Source organism: Xenopus tropicalis, chromosome 8, assembly GCF_000004195.4.
Source record: "Xenopus tropicalis strain Nigerian chromosome 8, UCB_Xtro_10.0, whole genome shotgun sequence".
Classification (NCBI taxonomy): Eukaryota; Metazoa; Chordata; class Amphibia; order Anura; family Pipidae; genus Xenopus; species Xenopus tropicalis.
The window spans coordinates 5309339-5329521 of NC_030684.2; the positions used below are offsets into that span (position 1 = coordinate 5309339).

The 20183-nt window shown below is 45.7% G+C and overlaps 1 protein-coding gene across 2 annotated transcripts in view; it reads right to left on the reverse strand.

Moving 5' to 3' along the window:
- Positions 1 to 9636: 9636 nt before the first annotated feature.
- fam163b (family with sequence similarity 163 member B) overlaps positions 9637 to 20183 on the reverse strand; it is a 38413-nt gene continuing 27866 nt past the window's right edge. The window contains exons 3-4 of one of the 2 annotated variants that reach the window (XM_031890530.1): positions 11882 to 11997; positions 9637 to 11368 (exon numbers count right to left, since the gene is read on the reverse strand). In XM_031890530.1, coding sequence (XP_031746390.1) covers positions 10994 to 11368; positions 11882 to 11974 — 468 coding nt within the window. In that variant the 5' untranslated portion in view covers positions 11975 to 11997 and the 3' untranslated portion in view covers positions 9637 to 10993. The remainder of the gene's footprint in view (positions 11369 to 11881; positions 11998 to 20183) is intronic. The other variant, NM_001078741.1, reaches the window with a different exon arrangement.

Consider the following 20183-nt stretch of genomic DNA (forward strand, 5'->3'; position numbering starts at 1 on the left):
ATATATCGATTCCCCCCCCCCCCTCCCCTCGGTGAGTCCAGAAAATCAGATGAAACAAATGTGCATTTTATTCATTATAGTGAATCCAAAGACAAACGAAATAAAATACGGGAAGCCAAGGCGACCAATTGCACGAGCAGACGCTGAAAGCCAGAAAGCTTCGTTTTTACGGGATTTTTTTTTTTCCGTTTTTTTCACGTTTTGTTTTTTTTTCATTTTATTCCAAACAAGTCAAAAAGAAGAAGCCACAGAGCCAGGTCCCTGAGCAAACAGGCTCCACCCCCTAACGTGAGCTCAGCTTGGGGGCGGTCGTTCGCTAATTAGCAAAATAACTCATTAACTACTTGAGATCCCTATGACGACTGTAAAGTGGAGAAAAAAAAACGTTAGAATATCGCGTATCCCAGGGGGTCATTTATAAAGTCTGCGCCATGGTGGTTTGCCCTTGTTTTCCCTGATCCCATTGGCCAATCATGTTGGTCGCATTGAATTTAGGCTTGGGCCCCAGTATCTGACAAAAAAGGGGGAGGGGTTTATGGTTTTGTGTAGGGGGAGGTCTTATTGCTAAGCGCATTATGATAGAGGTACTTGTATCACATGACATCTTATCGGTAATGCGTTCAATATATAAAGCAGTGGGGTAACTGTGTATACAGCAGTTGCCTTGGCAACAAGGGGGGGGGGCTGCTGTACCATAGTCCCACCTCTTCGACCCTTCTCCTACCATTATTGGGGGTGCATTCAGAGCTGGGGCGGCAGGAAAGAAGGGACTGGTCATGCCGGGCCCCTTAGGGGATTTTTCTGCAGGGGGGCCAGGAGCGATTGCAGGGATTAACCTGTAAAATGTCGTACCCCCCGTTGTAAAATATCAGGATATTAGAAGTCACAACTATTCAGACTTGTAACAACCTTATATTTTACTATAAACAGTGTACTAGAGTCCCCCACCCTAACCTGGACCCGCGGGCCGGAACCGCCACCGAACCGCCGGAACCGCAACTGCCTTAACGATTAGACAGGAAGTGCTGTTGCTGCAAACCAGAAGTGATATCATCAGAAGTGGGCGGGGAGGGTAGAAAAAAAAAAATGAAACCCAATGAAGGTGTCAAATATAGATAATATGGGTCATTTATTATAAGAAATATGAGCCACAACCTGACCCGCGACTGCTGTAGAACCTTAAGTGCTCCAGGTTGGGTTGCCACCTGTCCAATTTGGAAAACCGGGCAGGATTCTCTAAGATTAACGGCTTAGCCCCGCCCCCATGATGGCGCAGCCCACCCCTATGAGGCCATGCCCCCTTGTTAGAAGTTCCCAGGCAGGAAAGATGGCAACCCTAGCTCCAACCTTCTCCTCTCCATCTCTATGACCATAGAATCTTGACCCACAATCCCCTCTGTAGGAGTGTGCAGGAAGTAGGGAGGTCTCTGGCAAGGGGTGGACCCAGGTACAAAGACCGAGGAAAGGTGGCCCCCCTAGGTACAATATCAGCCCAATACTGTGCCCCAGCTTTGAGCCACTGCCCAACCCGCAACTGCCTTAACGATCAGACAGGAAGTGCCGTTGCTGCAAACCAGAAGTGATATCATCAGAAGTGGGCGGGGATCCACAACCTGACCCGTGACTGCTGTAGAACCTTATGTGCTCCAGGTTGGGTCGCCAACTGTCCAATTTGGAAAACCCAGCAGGATTCTCTTAAGATTGACGGCATAGCCTCACCCCCATGATGGCACAGCCCACCCCTATGATGCCACACACCCCTGCCCCGCCTCCTTGCTCGGAGTTCCCAGGCAAGAAAAATGGCAACCCTAGCTCCAACCTTCTCCCCTCCATCTCTATGACCATAGAATCTTGACCCACAATCCCCTCTGTAGGAGTGTGCAGGAAGTAGGGAGGTCTCTGGCAAGGGGTGGGCCCAGGTACAAAGACCGAGGAAAGGTGGCCCCCCTAGGTACAATATCAGCCCAATACTGTGCCCCAGTTTTGAGCCACTGCCCAACCCGCAACTGCCTTAACGATCAGACAGGAAGTGCTGTTGCTGCAAACCAGAAGTGATATCATCAGAAGTGGGCGGGGAGCCACAACCTGACCCGTGACTGCTGTAGAACCTTATGTGCTCCAGGTTGGGTCGCCAACTGTCCAATTTGGAAAACCCAGCAGGAGTCTCTTAAGATTGACGGCATAGCCTCACCTCCATGATAGCACAGCCCACCCCTGTGATGCCACGCCCCACACCTCACCCTGCCCCGCCTCCTTGCTCGGAGTTCCCAGGCAGGAAAGATGGCAACCCTAGCTCCAACCTTCTCCTCTCCATCATCTTGACCTACAATCCACTCTGTAAGTGTGTGCAGGAAGTAGGGAGGTCTCTGGCGAGGGGTGGACCCCAGCTGTGAGCTCCGATCATTAGACAATGAGCCCCCCCATTCCATATCCAAGCGGGTGGGGCTTACAGCTCTCTGTGATTGGCTCCTAGGTTCTAATATAAAGCCTCTGTACAAGGAAAAGCAACGGAAGGAATAAACACCAGACAAAAAAGCATGCAGCCTCTTTATCTCCGGCCCAGGGACGGGCCGCGCAAGGTTACAGTTCTGCTTGCTCCGTTATATATACATCATTTAAAAAAAAAAAACAAAACCCTTTGGCGTGAGATTCGTGTGACCCACGTAAGGTTGGCCATTAGCCCAGCAGCCGCCATCTTTGCGTCAAACCACTAGGTCTAACAACCTGCCCAAAGGCCACCATTATGGTTATCATCGACTAAAGCCACAATATGGATTGGCTCTAGGCTACTAGCCCTTCCCCTTGTGACACCGACTGTCTCTATTTAACCTGTATAAACCAAGACCAAGTCCTTTAGGTTCATGTCGCACTAAAGGGATCCTCCATTTTGGCCTTCCCTGCCCAATCAACTCTTCCGAATGCTCAGTTCCTGCCCTCAGTGGCCCACCCATTTCCTGCCCACCCCAAGATGTCACCACCTGCAGGCAGGTTTGGGGAGTGCGAGAACCACCAGGGCTGCTACCCCAGGGGCCCCTACATCCTCTCTGGAGCCCCGCTATTGGTGGGGGGGGGACAGTGGGGGGCAACAGGGGAGGTAGAGTTGATCTGGTTTTCGTAAAGGATGTCCAGGTCAAATTGGGGAAATCGTTGGGGTAATTAGCCAATTACTGATCGTAGCCACGCCCCGCTATATCACTGCCCTGTAATATCACGCCCCGCCCCCCCCTGCCCAGGGTTAGTCACGGCAAAAGGCAGCAACCTTACGGGGTGGGGATTGGGTTTTTCACGATTTTTACTACTGCTCCGCCCATTTCCAGGTCACAATCACCGTGTCCCTGCTTGCTCCACCCATTTCCACGCCCCTTATGTCATATCCCTGCCTCCAAATGACATCACGGCCCGCCCCCAGCCAAAAGACCAGTAATATGGGGGGGGGGGGGGAAAAAGATGGCAACCCTAATCATGCACCAGTGCAGAGCAACTCTCAAAAACCGTAGCCCTTTATGCTTTCTGTAGCCATGTAGCCTAGCAACCATCATCAAAAATCCACCAATCGAAATTCGAGTTTGCGTTTTCACAAAAGCCTAAGCGCAAATGCGAATATACTCGAGAATATTCTTAAGAACCACAAATTGTCTGAATTAACTAAAGAAAAAAATACCCCCCCAAAGCCCGCTCGGGGGAGGACGTTGGGTGGGGGCCCCTGCAGGGGGTTAGGGGGGCACGGCGGGTGGGGGGCTGGTGACGTGGCCGGTGGGGGCACCCAGTCCGACCCTGAGTATGTTCATTAGTGATGAGCGAATCTGTCCCGTTTTGGTTGTTTTTGCCTCTTTAAAGCTCGGTTGATTTACGAATATACTTCTATCTATCACTGAATAGAAGGGATAAAAAAAATATGATACATTTCAAGTGAAATAAAGTAGGAATATTTAACATTAGGGGGATAAAAATATTTTTTTTTCTTAGAAAAATATATATTAATGGAAAGAGGCTAAATCCTGACCCTTTTTCATTTACTAGTAGCATTATTGAATTTTTTGTTACTCAACCTAACTTGCTGTGAGTCGCTGACAGCTTTTTTTCTGCTCTCATTGGCTAAATCCAGGACAGTTTCAATCAAAGAATGATATAGAATTATATCTAGAGATGGGATCGGACTGGGCTGCCGGGATACCGGGAGAAAACCCGGTGGGCCCCGGTGGCCCAGACCCGCTCCCTCTTACTGCTCCCCCCGGTGTCCTCCCCTGACGCGTTTCCCTTAAGCGCATTCAGGGGATGATGTCAGGAAGGTGGCAGGGGTTCCTGAGGGGGGTTAGGTGGTGCGTCGGGGGCTCCCTTGTGGGGGGTGCGGGGATGTGGCCAATGGGGGCACATTGGGGGGGTGCGGGGGATGTGGCCAATGGGGGCACATTGGGGGATGTGGCCAATGGGGGCATATTGGGGAGTGCAGGGCCCCCCAGTCCCAACCAGTCTAGAGATAAACATCCAATGAGGGCAGCAGCCCCTTCACTTATGTTTAAAACTAACCAGCAATTTGCAATGTACTAAGAAACAACATAGTTTGGTTGATTTATCACAAAAACAAAGTTAGGTTGAGGAAGCAAATTCATTAGGGAAGCACCGAATCCAGAATTCGGCCTTTGGAATTCGGCCTTTTTCAGCAGGATCTGGCCGAATCCACCCTCCTGGCCGAACCCAATCCGAATTCCCATAAACACGGACGTTTTTTCGCGGCGCTCTTTAACCCTTCCGTAGCCTTTTTGCATGTGCAAATTCGGATTCGCTTCAGTGTTTGGCTGAATCTTTTACCAAGGATTCGGAAAATAGTCGATTGGGCGCATCCCTAAAATTCACAAACCAATTCAATCTCAAAAACACGGGGAGGAAAAAACTATTTTTGAAAATGAAATATTCGACATAAACTACGTGACAGTTCCCCTTTAACGGGTCTGGGTGGCTAATCCAGGGCTAAATGGCGCTTTCTGCCAAAAATAGTCGTTGATAACCGAGTAACACGACAGCTATCTGACCTAATTCGCTAAATCTCCGCCTCGTCCGTTAATTAAACACATAAATCATTATTTCCCGACTCCGTACGCGCCGCTGCGCTCTGTCGTTCCGATTTAGATATCTCTTCCAGCGGCCGCGGGTTCCTCCGCAAACGAAGATGAAATGTTTTCCGACGTTTGAAAATGAGGTTTTCACATAATAACGATTTGACTTTCTGGGTAATTGTCTGCGCGTCGTCGTAAGAGAATTTCAAGGAAGTGGCCTTTGTGTTCCATTGTGTTCCGACGCGTTTCAAACTTGACATTTCTGAGAATCATTTATAGTTATTACGAAACACACACAATAACCCGCAGCGGAATGATACAAATAAATCATACGGACTGCATTGTTGGGCGGCCATTTTGGAGCCCTTCGCAAGGATACGAATGAAATCTACGCCCGAAATGCCATGTATTCAACTACAAATGACACTGTTCTCTTCATTTTTCAACAAAATATCTCATCATTATCTGATTTATTTGCTTTATTGGCCCAAGTAGTGATGAGCGAATCTGTCCCGGTTTGCGTCGGCATAAAATTTGCGAAACGGCAAGAAAATTTGCGAAACGGCGAAGAATTCACGAATCGCATTTGTCGCTCAATTTTTTTATCGCCCGCATCTATATTTTGTTGCCGCCGCTATTTTTTTGGTGCCCGTGTTTTTTTTTGCCGCGACCACGCCAAATTTGACGCGCGACAAAAAAATTCAGCGCACCAAATTTTTCCACAGCGAATTTTCACAGAAATGCGGAAATTCGCTGCGAATCTATGCCTGGCAAAAAATTCACTCATCATTAGTCCCAAGGCTTGAAATAAACTTGCGAATTTGGGTAAATTTAACTCGTAAATTTGAAAAAAAAAAAAAAATTGCAAATGAATAGCGTCGAGCAAATCTGTCCCGTTTCACCGAAACATTTGTGAATCTTTAAAAGAAAAATCAGCGAAACGATGAGCGAATTTTTTCACCAGGCATGGATGCAGCGAATTTCCGCATGTCGCCATTGGCGAATTGTTTTGTGAAACTTCCACGAAAATTTGGGGCAAAGAAGTTCATAGTTTGTTTTAAAAAGTCGTGGGTGTGTCAAAATAGGCACGGTTGCGTTAAATTGGGCACGGACACGTCAAAAAACGATAAAAAAGTCGTGCAACAAACACAATTTACAGATTTTTATGGCAATAATCTGCCAATGGCGAAACGCAGAAATTCAGCACAAAAACATTCCTTGGACGTCAAAAAGCCACGGTTGCGTCGAAATAGGCACAGCCGTGTAAAATTGGGCGCGGTCGCATCAAGAAAAGATGTTTGCAACAATAAAGTTGCACAACAAACACGTTTTACGGATTTTTCATTGTTTTGCAAATTTTGCTAAATTTCCTGTCATTTCGCAAATTTTTAATCACTAGTTGCCCGTCAATAAAAATAGTCATACGATATTTTCTAAAATGCATCATTTTTTTTTACACGCAACAATTTTTTTGTTGTGCACAACAATTTTTTGTGCCAAATTTTGACGCTCGTTTTGCGAAATAATCGGGCAATGGCAAAACACAGAAATTCGACACAAAAACATTCCTTGCGCGTCAAAAAAGTCACGGTCGCGTAAAAATAGGCACAGCCGCGTCAAATTGGGCGCGGTCGCATCAAGAAAAGATGTTTGCAACAATAAAGTTGCACAACAAACACGTTTTACGGATTTTTCATTGTTTTGCAAATTTTGCAAAATTTCCTGTCATTTCGCAAATTTTTAATCACTAGTTGCCCGTCAATAAAAATAGTCATACGATATTTTCTAAAATGCATCATTTTTTTTTACACGCAACAATTTTTTTGTTGTGCACAACAATTTTTTGTGCCAAATTTTGACGCTCGTTTTGCGAAATAATCGGGCAATGGCAAAACACAGAAATTCGACACAAAAACATTCCTTGCGCGTCAAAAAAGTCACGGTCGCGTAAAAATAGGCACAGCCGCGTCAAATTGGGCGCGGTCGCATCAAGAAAAGATGTTTGCAACAATAAAGTTGCACAACAAACACGTTTTACGGATTTTTCATTGTTTTGCAAATTTTGCAAAATTTCCTGTCATTTCGCAAATTTTTAATCACTAGTTGCCCGTCAATAAAAATAGTCATACGATATTTTCTAAAATGCATCATTTTTTTTTACACGCAACAATTTTTTTGTTGTGCACAACAATTTTTTGTGCCAAATTTTGACGCTCGTTTTGCGAAATAATCGGGCAATGGCAAAACACAGAAATTCGACACAAAAACATTCCTTGCGCGTCAAAAAGTCACGGTCGCGTAAAAATAGGCACAGCCGCGTCAAATTGGGCGCGGTCGCATCAAGAAAAGATGTTTGCAACAATAAAGTTGCACAACAAACACGTTTTACGGATTTTTCATTGTTTTGCAAATTTTGCAAAATTTCCTGTCATTTCGCAAATTTTTAATCACTAGTTGCCCGTCAATAAAAATAGTCATACGATATTTTCTAAAATGCATCATTTTTTTTTACACGCAACAATTTTTTTGTTGTGCACAACAATTTTTTGTGCCAAATTTTGACGCTCGTTTTGCGAAATAATCGGGCAATGGCAAAACACAGAAATTCGACACAAAAACATTCCTTGCGCGTCAAAAAAGTCACGGTCGCGTAAAAATAGGCACAGCCGCGTCAAATTGGGCGCGGTCGCATCAAGAAAAGATGTTTGCAACAATAAAGTTGCACAACAAACACGTTTTACGGATTTTTCATTGTTTTGCAAATTTTGCAAAATTTCCTGTCATTTCGCAAATTTTTAATCACTAGTTGCCCGTCAATAAAAATAGTCATACGATATTTTCTAAAATGCATCATTTTTTTTTACACGCAACAATTTTTTTGTTGTGCACAACAATTTTTTGTGCCAAATTTTGACGCTCGTTTTGCGAAATAATCGGGCAATGGCAAAACACAGAAATTCGACACAAAAACATTCCTTGCGCGTCAAAAAAGTCACGGTCGCGCAAAAATAGGCACAGCCGCGTCAAATTGGGCGTGGTCGCATCAAGAAAAGATGTACGCAACAAAAAAAGTTGCGAAATAAACACGTTATGTGAATTTTCCTGCCATTTCGCAAATTTTTGGGAAAAGTGAAACAGGACAGATACACTCATCACTGGTTGCTCGCCAACAAAAAATTGACATGTGAGTCAAAAAATTACACATTCGATATTTTTTTTTGACATACATCATTTTGTATTCTGTGCAACAGTTTTTTGTGAATTTTGACGCCCGTTTCACAAAATAATCCGCCAATGCCAAAACGCCAAAATTCGCCACAAATTCATGCCTGCCACATTATTTCGCCCATCACCAGAAATTAATCATTTAATAACGACATTTTTTTTTTTAAAGAGACCCAAAGGGATTGGCTGTTATCCGATATATAAATTCTTAATCTTTTCAAAATAATTTTCAAAAAATTTACTATTATTTAATTTTTAATTCATTATTTACATTTTTTCTTACGGAGGCAAAAAGTGGAAACATTTCAAGAAAACTGTTTAAAAGGGAAAACAAAATATCGATCTTTTCAAAATAATTTTCAAATAGTTTTTGAATTAATTGAATTGACATTTTTTTAAAGAAAATTGTTGCAAACGTGAAAAAAACTCTTGATCTGTTCGAAATAATTTTCAAATATTTTTTATATTTCATTTTGATCAAATTATTTCATTGGTTTTTCCTGTGGGGGGAAAAGAGTCCAGAATTCGGTTCGGGATTCGGCCCAGATTCTGGCTTTTTCGTCAGGATTCGGCCGAATCCACACTCCTGGCCAAACCAAATCCGAAAAATCGTGACTTTTTGTAACATAAACGCGGAAGTTGAAAATTAAAACCTTCCGTAACCTAATTAGCCTATGCCAATGAAGATTTAACCCTTCCGTAACCTAATTAGCATATAATTAGGTTACGGAAGGGTTAAATCTTCATATACTAATTAGGATTCGGCCGAATCCTTTACGAAGGATTCGGGGGTTCGGCTGGATCCAAAAAAGTGGATTCGGTGCATCCCTAAAAAAGAGTGAAATTATTTTCTCTCCCTAAGCTGGAACAAAAACATTTTGTAACCTTTTTGAACCAAGATTTTGATCAAATGGTAGAAAACCTAAATCAAGGAAACAATTTTAGAAGAAAAAATTCTACAGGAAATTCACAAAATGATTTGGTACCTGAAGAGAAAAATTGTTGCAAAGGGGGGAAATCTGGATCTTTTTGAAATAATTGTTTTCAAAAATGTTACTATTACTTATTGGTTTTTTTCCTGTGGGGAAGGAAATGGAAGTATTTTCTCTCCCACGTGGCCCCTTTACAAGAAAACCTTTTGAATCAAGATTTTGATTGGATTCTGGAAATTTTCCAAAATGTTTTTATAGTTCATCATAAGAATTTTCAAAAATTTTTGGCCAAATAACCCAAAAATTTTGCAACGGAGGGGGGTGAAATTTCATTCAGAATTCGACTTTTATTCTATAATTTACCTTATTCTTTCTATATTGAATAATTTATGTCATTACTAATAGCCCCGCCCCTAATTAAAAAAAAAATAAATATCCAGTTGTTAATTCAAAACCATATTTAACCAAGAAACTGGCAATGGTTAATGGCTTGTAGTGTCATGTGATCTAATGTATATTAATTCCCTCGTCTGATGACGATCCCTGAGAGAGACACGCCCACTCGGCAGACATTTTGATAGATATTATTGTGCAGTAGAGTCGTCGGCGCTCGAAAATAAAAAAAAAATTGCAGTCGGAATATTGGAAGAACGACAGGTACCGTAACCGACCTGACCCAGAGTTATTGATCCATACATGCCCCTGGGCATTACCCCCGGCTCTCTGCTACACCCAATAGGAAAGCGGAAGCACCATGCGGGGGGGGGGGTACAGGTTACTACAAACTGGCAAATACCAATCATATGAAAAAACAGGGGGGGGTTTCCAACAGTATAAGCAGCTATTCACACAATCTTTTATTATGTTCATACGAAAAACTGGCTTTAGGCCCCTCCCCCCTTTCTAAAAACCGTTAATTGTATACAAAATCTAGTTCCTCTCGAATAACGATCAATCGCACCCCTTTTTTACTCTCCCGGTGATTCTTCTCTACATTCACCCTCCTCTTGTATTAAAAATTCAATGGAAGAACTTCTCCAAAGGTGGGGGGGGTGGAAAAAAGACGGAACTCAACCTCAAAAACAATACTAACCATGAATAGAACCCCCCCCCCGTGGTTACAGATACAAAATTGCACAATAGGGAAAACCCCAGCCTTCTGATATTTGTATAGCTTTGAAAAAATAAAACAAAAACACTCCAATTGCCCCATTTTTGCTGAAAGGTTCCTCAATATTTTTAACCCCCCCCACTCTTTTTTTGACGAATATTTGTGATTATATATTTTCTGTACATGTTGTATAAATACATTCATCAGTTGAAAACATATTTCACTCCATGGAAAAGCCTCGGAGAACTAAATAGGGAGCGGGGCGGGGGCGTAACAAGCACTGGCTGGGGAGGCTTTTTGCTATAGGGATCGTACTGTGCTTTTTGTTGTTTTTCTTTCTTATTTGTTCTTTTTGCTTCGTTGCACAAATGCGAGAATTATCCACCTCATTTTAGAATTTCATTTTCCATCGGTTCTTTTTTTTCCACCAAGCCTAAGGAACTGGATTCAAAAAGAAGATAATTGGTAGAGTCAGGCTGCCCAAAGAACAAAGTAGCGTGGATAATTGGTACCGTCAGGCTGAAGAACAGAAGAGCTTGGATCATGTCCATCCAGTTGGCAGGTCTATGGGCCTCGCACTGTGGGAATAGGCTTCTCCTATGGTACATCAGTGGCGTTGGGCGGCCCAAAGTAGCTGGGATCAAGTCAACCCAGTTGGCGGTTCCATGGCCTCACACGTCAGTGCTTATACTGCGACTGCGGGAAAAGGCTTCTCTCATGGCGGATAAGCGGTTGGGATTGAGGACCTGCAAGTTGCTCACATTAACCGGAAGTTCAATCTCCTCCTGGCTGATGGTCTTGTAGGCAATGCGTTCCCCTCCATTGCGGATCTCCTCGGGGGGGTGCAGGAGAAAAGCCGGAGGTTCATGGTGGGTGCAGACGCTCCTGCAGTGTTGGTGCTTCTTGTTGTAAGGGGAGGAGTAGATGGAAGGACCGTTGGCCAGGACTATATTCCGGTTGCTGTGCATGGGAGGGAAACGGGAATGGACGGCAAAGTCAGGTTCTTCCTCATCTTCTTCTGAATCTTCCTTCTTGCAGCAGTAATACTGTGGTGGCAAAACACAACATTCAGTTCAGACATTTGCTCACACTTCTAATGGCTTTACCACCACGTTTGCCCTCAATTATATTAAAGTGATCCCCAACCATTGACTCGAGGGCAAGCAACATGCTTCCCACCAACCCCTTGATGTTCTCCCAGTGGCCACAAAGCAGATGCTCATTTATGAATTTCTGACTTGGAGGCAAGTTAGGGAGGTATAAAGACCATGTGAAGTCCACCTGTTCACATTGGGCTACCAAATAAGCAATTACAAGCCCAACCCATGCTTTTGTTGCTCTCCAACCATGGATCAAAAAGTTTGGAGACCCCTTGTGTTAGATACCTGGCCTACAACTGGAAGAGGGTTCCTTTGGGTCTCAGAGTGATACGAAATGCAACTAGAAAGTATGGAAAGCCCTCAAAATGGAATAGGCTTGAAGGCTACTGTAGGCCTACTGTCCTCTGAGGTCAACTGAGGTTGTTTTTACAAGGTTGGACCTTGATCTCCTGTACGTACCTGGAGTCTACAGTAGCAGAGAACGGCTATAATACAGAGAAGGATTACAGTCGCTAATATTCCACCGGTGATGACCACAGTCCCGGCTGTCATTCGACCTCCTCTCCATTAACCACCTGAAACGTAAAAGAAAAGGCTATGAGATGGGACGGGCCGACACGTTGTGGACAAATGAGCCTTTTAATAGCCACTCTGTCACGCTAAAACCATTGATCCATCAGCAAAAAAAAAAAGGACGAGCTACATCGCCATGGATTTGGAATGCATTAACGGAAATCTATAGCTGCAACACAACTTGTTCTGGGATAAAGGCACATTTGGAAGATGTATATATGAATAAGATGTCCGTTACAGAGGCTGAGCATTAAGTAGGGCTCCTTTTAGCCTATTAGCCCGAGGTGCGCGTGCCCTGGGAATAGCCACCCCAGGGTGCCCGAACAAGCACAGTGAAGTGGTGGCTTACGCTGCACTAGTACGGCACTTTGCACATGGTGCTGAAGCAGTTGCCCAGTTGGGTATGCCCCACAGACCAAGGAGAGGACTATGTGGCCATTAGGCTCCTGTCTCTCCCCAACACAAGACAAGACTCGGCGGAAAGGGACTCTCCCTAGCCATGAGATGGGCTGTGTGCTCCCTCAGAGATCAGCTGACAGGAAGTGATGCAGCGCTAACTGTAACAGGAAGTAGTGTGGGAGCAACAGATAGTTTATATCATATAAAGTGACCTATTAAAGAATGAAACTGGAATATATATATCAGTAAATATTGCCTTTTTACATCCTTTCCCTTGAGCCGCCATTTTGTGATGGGCTGTGTGCTCCCTCAGAGATCAGCTGACAGGAAGTGATGCAGCTCTAACTGTAACAGGAAGTAGTGTGGGAGCAACAGATAGTTTATATCATATAAAGTGGCCTATTAAAGAATGAAACTGGAATATATATATCAGTAAATATTGCCCTTTTACATCCTTGCCCTTGAGCCGCCATTTTGTGATGGGCTGTGTGTTCCCTCAGAGATCAGCTGACAGGAAGTGATGCAGCGCTAACTGTAACAGGAAGTAGTGTGGGAGCAACAGATAGTTTATATCATATAAAGTGATCTATTAAAGAATGAAACTGGGATATATATATCAGTAAATATTGCCCTTTTACATCCTTTCCCTTGAGCCGCCATTTTGTGATGGGCTGTGTGTTCTCTCAGAGATCACCTGACAGGAAGTGATGCAGCTCTAACTGTAGCAGGAAGTAATGTGGGAGCAAAATGGCTTCAGCGCCTGCCTGAATACACACTGACTAATGATGTGCACCCCTACTTGTCGTACCCCCTAATGGAAATCAATAGCATTGGGGAGATCTGTGATACGATGAGCGACAAAAGCATTAGTGAAATACTAGATTTCTATTGGTTACTGGGACATCAGACTGGTATAAGGGTCTATTTGAAGGTATAATGGAAGCTATTTTGTATTTCTCACTCCCATAGAGAGAGGGACGATGAAACCCCCGCTAAGGGCTTTCCCATAGATCATTAAGGCCGGAAGGTGTCCGAGGGGAGGGGCAAAAGGCTATATATTAATATTGATTGGTATAACCCAATATAGAGAGATCACACATACAGCTTTATTACAACTGCCCCAATCAGTGGCCGGGTAATACCCCCATAAGCCCAGAGATGCCCCATAGGATCACAATAAGGGAGATGGCAGCGGCGAAACGCGTGGGGGGGACAAGCGATCGATCGGAAATGTTATGAGTTTGGGTAAATGAGTTCTTATTCACTCGGGGGCAGGTAATTAAACCTCAGAGGAATGAAGTTAACGAATGATCTTTGCTGCGCTGATTTATAGGCAATTAGTGCGCGACGGGCCATTCGCTCCCAGTAGGTAATTAAAGCTCAGCCGGCAGTCGGCTCTTCCTTATTCCCCTTGTGTCCTGTTTATTGCTTAATAATCATATATTGCCTTCCTGTAGGGCAAAGGGGAGACCCTTTAGGGCCCAGCGGCCGGTTACGTCTTAAAGAGGTTGGTCACCTATGGGTTAACTTTGAGTATGAGCCATATTCTGAGACAATTTGCAATTGGTCTTCATTTTTTACTACTTGTGGTCTTTTTATTATTTAACTTTTTGTTCAGCAGCTCTCCAGTTTGGAATTTCAGCAGTTATCTGGTTGCTATGGGTTTAAATGACCATAGCAACCAGGGAGTGGTGTGAATGAGAGGCTGGTATATGAATAGGGGAGGGGCTGAATAGAAAGATAAGGAATAAAAAGTAACAATAAGAATAAAACTGGAGCCTCACAGAGCAATAGGGTTTGGCTGCCGGGGTCAGTTTTCCTGTTGCTAGGGCTCCAATTACCTTAGCAACCACGGAAGGGTTTGAATGAGAGACAGGTATATGAATAGGGGAGGGGCTGAATAGAAAGATAAGGAATACAAAGTAACAATAAGAATAAAACTGGAGCCTCACAGAGCAATAGGGTTTGGCTGCCGGGGTCAGTTTTCCTGTTGCTAGGGCTCCAATTACCTTAGCAACCACGGAAGGGTTTGAATGAGAGACAGGTATATGAATAGGGGAGGGGCTGAATAGAAAGATAAGGAATAAAAAGTAACAATAACAATAAAACTGGAGCCTCACAGAGCAATAGGTTTTGGCTGCCGGGGTCGGTTATCCTGTTGCTAGGGCTCAAATTACCTTAGCAACCAGGGAGTGGTTTGGATGAGAGACTGGTATATGAATAGGGGAGGGGCTGAATAGAAAGATAAGGAATAAAAAGTAACAATAACAATAAAACTGGAGCCTCACAGAGCAATAGGGTTTGGCTGCCGGGGTCAGTGACCCCCATTTGAAAAGCTGCAAAGAGTCGGAAGAAGAAATAATGAAAAAAGTATAAAAAATAAATAATGAAGACCAATTGCAAAGTTGCTAGGGATAGGCCATTCTATAACATACTAAATATTATGGAGAGACTGACAATGTACCAGGATCTCTCAGCTGTCGCTTTTCAGGTTCCCCGCGGCCGACAGTTTTTTGGCGCTTAGTGGCACTGCCTGCTGGCGCCGGTATCAGCGAGTCAGCTGCAAGTAGTAAATAGTGCGACTGCTGAAATATTTATTGTCTTGGCTCCGGGAGCTGTTATTTCCCTGAGCGAATGGGTGTGATCCGGTTAATCTGGAGCCCCGCCCCCCCATAAATATGTTATAGATTGTGGTGAGAAACCCGGTCTCACTAGTACGGCCATTACGGCACAACCATCTCCCTATAGCAACACAGCTCTTCTCTTTCTGCCTCATTTGAAATCCCGGCAGGGGAGGAGGGACTAAAACACTGATGTTACAGATTATAACAACTTCACCCCAGCTTACAGGCAGCCTGCAGGAACTACATAACCCACAATGCATTGCACTGGGAGGTTCCTTTCCTTATTGACATCACATGCGCAGCAGGGGATTGTGGGATTGGGAGGAGGCAGGCTGAAGGGAGGCGACTACTGTTACATTTTATTTGAGTCTCAAAGTAGTCAGCCAGATCAGCAGGGGAACAGGGGGAGGGGTTTAGGGAACAGGGGGCAAGGCTTTGGGAACAGGGGGTGGGGCTTAGGGAACAGGGTGTGGGGCTTAGGGAACAGGGGGCGGGGCTTAGGGAACAAGGAGGCGAGGCTTAGGGAACGGGGGGGAGGCGTAGGGAACAGGGGGTCAGGCTTAGGGAACGGGGGGGAGGCGTAGGGAACAGGGGGTAGGGCTTAGGGAATGGGGGGGAGGCTTGGGGAACAGGGGGTGGGGCTTAGCGAGCAGGGGGCAAGGTTTAGGGAACAGGGGGTAGGGCTTAGGGAACAGGGGGTAGGGCTTAGGGAACAGGGGGCAAGGCTTGGGGAACAGGGGGTAGGGCTTAGGGAACAGGGGGCAAGGCTTAGGGAACAGGGGGCAGGGCTTAGGGAACTGTTCCAAACCAGATTATTACATTAAACATCATGAAAAGGCTGCGTATTGTTTAACTGATTTACTGTATATAAAAAGCTTAAGTTGTGTTTGGGTGAAGTTCCCCTTTAAAGGAGGAGGAAAGGCTAAACCACTAGGGGGCGCCAAATGTTCTCCTAATAGGAGCACCGGCCGGGGGTTTCAGGTTAGCGATTACAATCACTGGGGGGTACGTAACAAGGTGGGGGGGTCACATACGGTGTGTGCCAAGGGCTCCGGCAGAACATCTTCATCCCATCGCACCGCGCAGCCTCGGGCCCCATCCCATAAACACAGCACCGCGAATAAACTCGGAGCTCGGAGATATTTCAGTGAGAAAAGTACAATATAAACAGAAGCATCAGCCGACAGCCCCCCCCCCCCCCCAAACCGTATGTCACTGGGAAAAGCGGGTCACTGGCTCCCTCTAGTGTGAGACTGAGAGAATGCACTCGGGTTCCCTTCTCCCTGGGTACCCCTGGAACTATAGCGGGGTGACTGTTACCCCAATGTTTCTATATATCTGTAACCTTGTTATGGGCTAAGGGGGCCCAGCCTGAAGGCCAGTAAGGGGGGGGGTGAGTGCTTATTTGTGCCCTGGGTACCCCTGGAACTATAGCGGGGTGACTGTTACCCCAATGTTTCTATATATCTGTAACCTTGTTATGGGCTAAGGGGGCCCAGCCTGAAGGCCAGTTAGGGGGGGATTTGGGGTGAGTGCTTATTTGTGCCCCGGGTACCCCTGGAACTATAGCGGGGTGACTGTTACCCCAATGTTTCTATATATCTGTAACCTTGTTATGGGCTAAGGGGCCCAGCCTGAAGGCCAGTTAGGGGGGGATTTGGGGTGAGTGCTTATTTGTGCCCTGGGTACCCCTGGAACTATAGCAGGGTGACTGTTACCCCAATGTTTCTATATATCTCTAACCTTGTTATGGGCTAAGGGGGCCCAGCCTGAAGGCCAGTTAGGGGGGATTTGGGGTGAGTGCTTATTTGTGCCCTGGGTACCCCTGGAACTATAGCGGGGTGAGTGTTACCCCAATGTTTCTATATATCTGTAACCTTGTTATGGGCTAAGGGGGCCCAGCCTGAAGGCCAGTTAGGGGGGGATTTGGGGTGAGTGCTTATTTGTGCCCTGGGTACCCCTGGAACTATAGTGGGGTGACTGTTACCCCAATGTTTCTATATATCTGTAACCTTGTTATGGGCTAAGGGGGCCCAGCCTGAAGGCCAGTTAGGGGGGGATTTGGGGTGAGTGCTTATTTGTGCCCTGGGTACCCCTGGAACTATAGCGGGGTGACTGTTACCCCAATGTTTCTATATATCTGTAACCTTATTATGGGCTAAGGGGGCCCAGCCTGAAGGCCAGTTAGGGGGGATTTGGGGTGAGTGCTTATTTGTGCCCTGGGTACCCTTGGAACTATAGCGGGGTGAGTGTTACCCCAATGTTTCTATATATCTGTAACCTTGTTATGGGCTAAGGGGGCCCAGCCTGAAGGCCAGTTAGGGGGGGATTTGGGGTGAGTGCTTATTTGTGCCCTGGGTACCCCTGGAACTATAGCGGGGTGACTGTTACCCCAATGTTTCTATATATCTCTAACCTTGTTATGGGCTAAGGGGGCCCAGCCTGAAGGCCAGTTGGGGGGGATTTGGGGTGAGTGCTTATTTGTGCCCTGGGTACCCCTGGAACTATAGCGGGGCGACTGTTACCCCAAAGTTTCTATATATCTGTAACCTTGTTATGGGCTAAGGGGGCCCAGCCTTAGGGCCAGTTAGGGGGGGATTTGGGGTGAGTGCTTATTTGTGCCCTGGGTACCCCTGGAACTATAGCGGGGTGACTGTTACCCCAATGTTTCTATATATCTGTAACCTTGTTATGGGCTAAGGGGGCCCAGCCTGAAGGCCAGTTAGGGGGGGATTTGGGGTGAGTGCTTATTTGTGCCCTGGGTACCCCTGGAACTATAGCGGGGTGACTGTTACCCCAATGTTTCTATATATCTCTAACCTTGTTATGGGCTAAGGGGGCCCAGCCTGAAGGCCAGTTGGGGGGGATTTGGGGTGAGTGCTTATTTGTGCCCTGGGTACCCCTGGAACTATAGCGGGGTGACTGTTACCCCAATGTTTCTATATATCTGTAACCTTGTTATGGGCTAAGGGGGCCCAGCCTTAGGGCCAGTTAGGGGGGGATTTGGGGTGAGTGCTTATTTGTGCCCTGGGTACCCCTGGAACTATAGCAGGGTGACTGTTACCCCAATGTTTCTATATATCTGTAACCTTGTTATGGGCTAAGGGGGCCCAGCCTGAAGGCCAGTTAGGGGGGGATATACTATACTCAGAACACACAGGCAGAATCCCCTGTTCAGAAATCCTCAGCTTTTCCCTGGAAGGCAGTTCCGCTGATCGACCAAGAAGCTGTTTCAGAAATAAAACCCACAAACCACTGACCCACTTATAGAGTGTTGCTAACGCGAGTCCATACGGCTGCGGCACAGGCATTATGTAACACACGGGCCCCCAGGAGTCTCCTTACTAAGGAATTGTGTGAGTGAGATTTTTATTATTTTTTAACGAGGTTTCTAAACCGGAAAAGACCACCAAATTCTGCACTCGGATTTCTATAAAAACAAAAAGGCTACAAATTCCTTCTAAAACAATAAAATAAAAAATAATTACAGTCGTTGTTTAAGAATCAAGATGTCCCAGTCAATCCTACCCAAGTTTCGGGGTATCAATTCCAGTGAAACCAACAGTTCCCCAACAGCCAAGGGATCACCGTTACTATTTGTTTCTATACAGGGCCTTGGGTTACAATGAGGGGGTCCCCAGAGCTCATCCCTGTTTGGGGGGGTCCTGCCATCTAGACGCCTTTCTAAGCACTTAGCCCTTTTTGGTTTTAAAAGCCATTGTACCTCAACCCAAGGTGGCCACTAATCCCTCAGGTCCTGCCTAAGCCTAGTTGGGTGTATTCCTCTAGATCTGACCCTTCTTGGTTTTGCTGGCTACATTTTTGCCCCCTATCCTGACCTTCTACCCATTGTCCTGACTATGCTTCTTGCCTTTCTTCTAAAGCAAGTTTATTCCTTGCCAGTTCTACCCCAGAAAGTTCAGGAGCCCCAAAAAGGACATCTGTGAAGACCTTTTCTGGCAGTGGTCCATGTAGAGTTGCCACTAAATCTCCAGCCAGGGCCAGAATTATAAATTTACCAGCAATCCAATACCCTATAAACCCCACCCTTCCCTGAGCCTCTCCCCCTTATAAGGGCAGTCCTGCCTATGCCCTGCCCATTTCTCCACCCCCATGTGACATCACCTCCTTCTCCCAAAGGCCATTATTACATCACAAAAAAGGTGGCACCTCTAGCTCCATGGGAGAGTCTGACCACACCAGAATGTTATTCCGTGTATCAATTACAGTAAGGGAGGTTCCCTGGAACACCGACAAGGTGGCCCAAACCTGTAGGCCTCTACTAGTGGTGAGTACCAACTACTCCAAAGACATGTCCAGTCTTTCCATTTTCATTCATTGCTCAGACGCATCACTTAGTTGGAAAGTCATTGGCCACTTTATCCAGCACCAATTAATTCCCAACAACCTTTAACCTCAACATTAACAGCTACATTAACAGAACGAGCCCCAACACAATGTCGGAACCACCAGGTTTTGCTTCTACAGACAACTGATCTTATGGAGACGACAGTTTTTTTACAATGCGTGGAACGCGGACGCCACCGCGGGGCATCGAGATGTGACTCATAACGTGTGGGTTTATTGATGCTTCCAAACCCAGCAGGAACACTGTGGGTCACGGTTCTGAAGAGAGCAGCTGCTAGCAGGCCGGGATACAGAGCAGATGCTCGTGCACCAAACCTTCATGGAGGTGAATAATATAAGAGTTCAAGAGGCACACTATATATCCAACACTGTGTATATCTGAGTAAAGGTGGCCATCAACAGCCAAGTTGGGATGAGGAGCACATCAACGCATTGAGGAGGGCCTTGTCCCGATGGCCTGTATCCCATCAACATTGTTCTTCCCTCTCTAATCCCCTCTCTCCCTCAGTTTCTCACCTCTTGCGTCCTGCATTCTCCACCTCTACAGGATGATTCAAACAAAAACCAGACAAGAAAAGCCTCCAAAAAAAAACAAAGAAGCCTAGATGGCATCTAGACTCTGCCAAGGTGGACAACATGGCAATGTAGTGTATCACTGTTACTCCTCAGAAACCAGACAAGAAAAGCCTCCAAAGAAACCAAAGCAAAGTCAACATGATTCAACTGTTTGGCCCTCAGGCAAAATGATATTGTCCACCTCAAGGTGAAAAGAACAGCTTGTTTGGCACCCTCGCCAA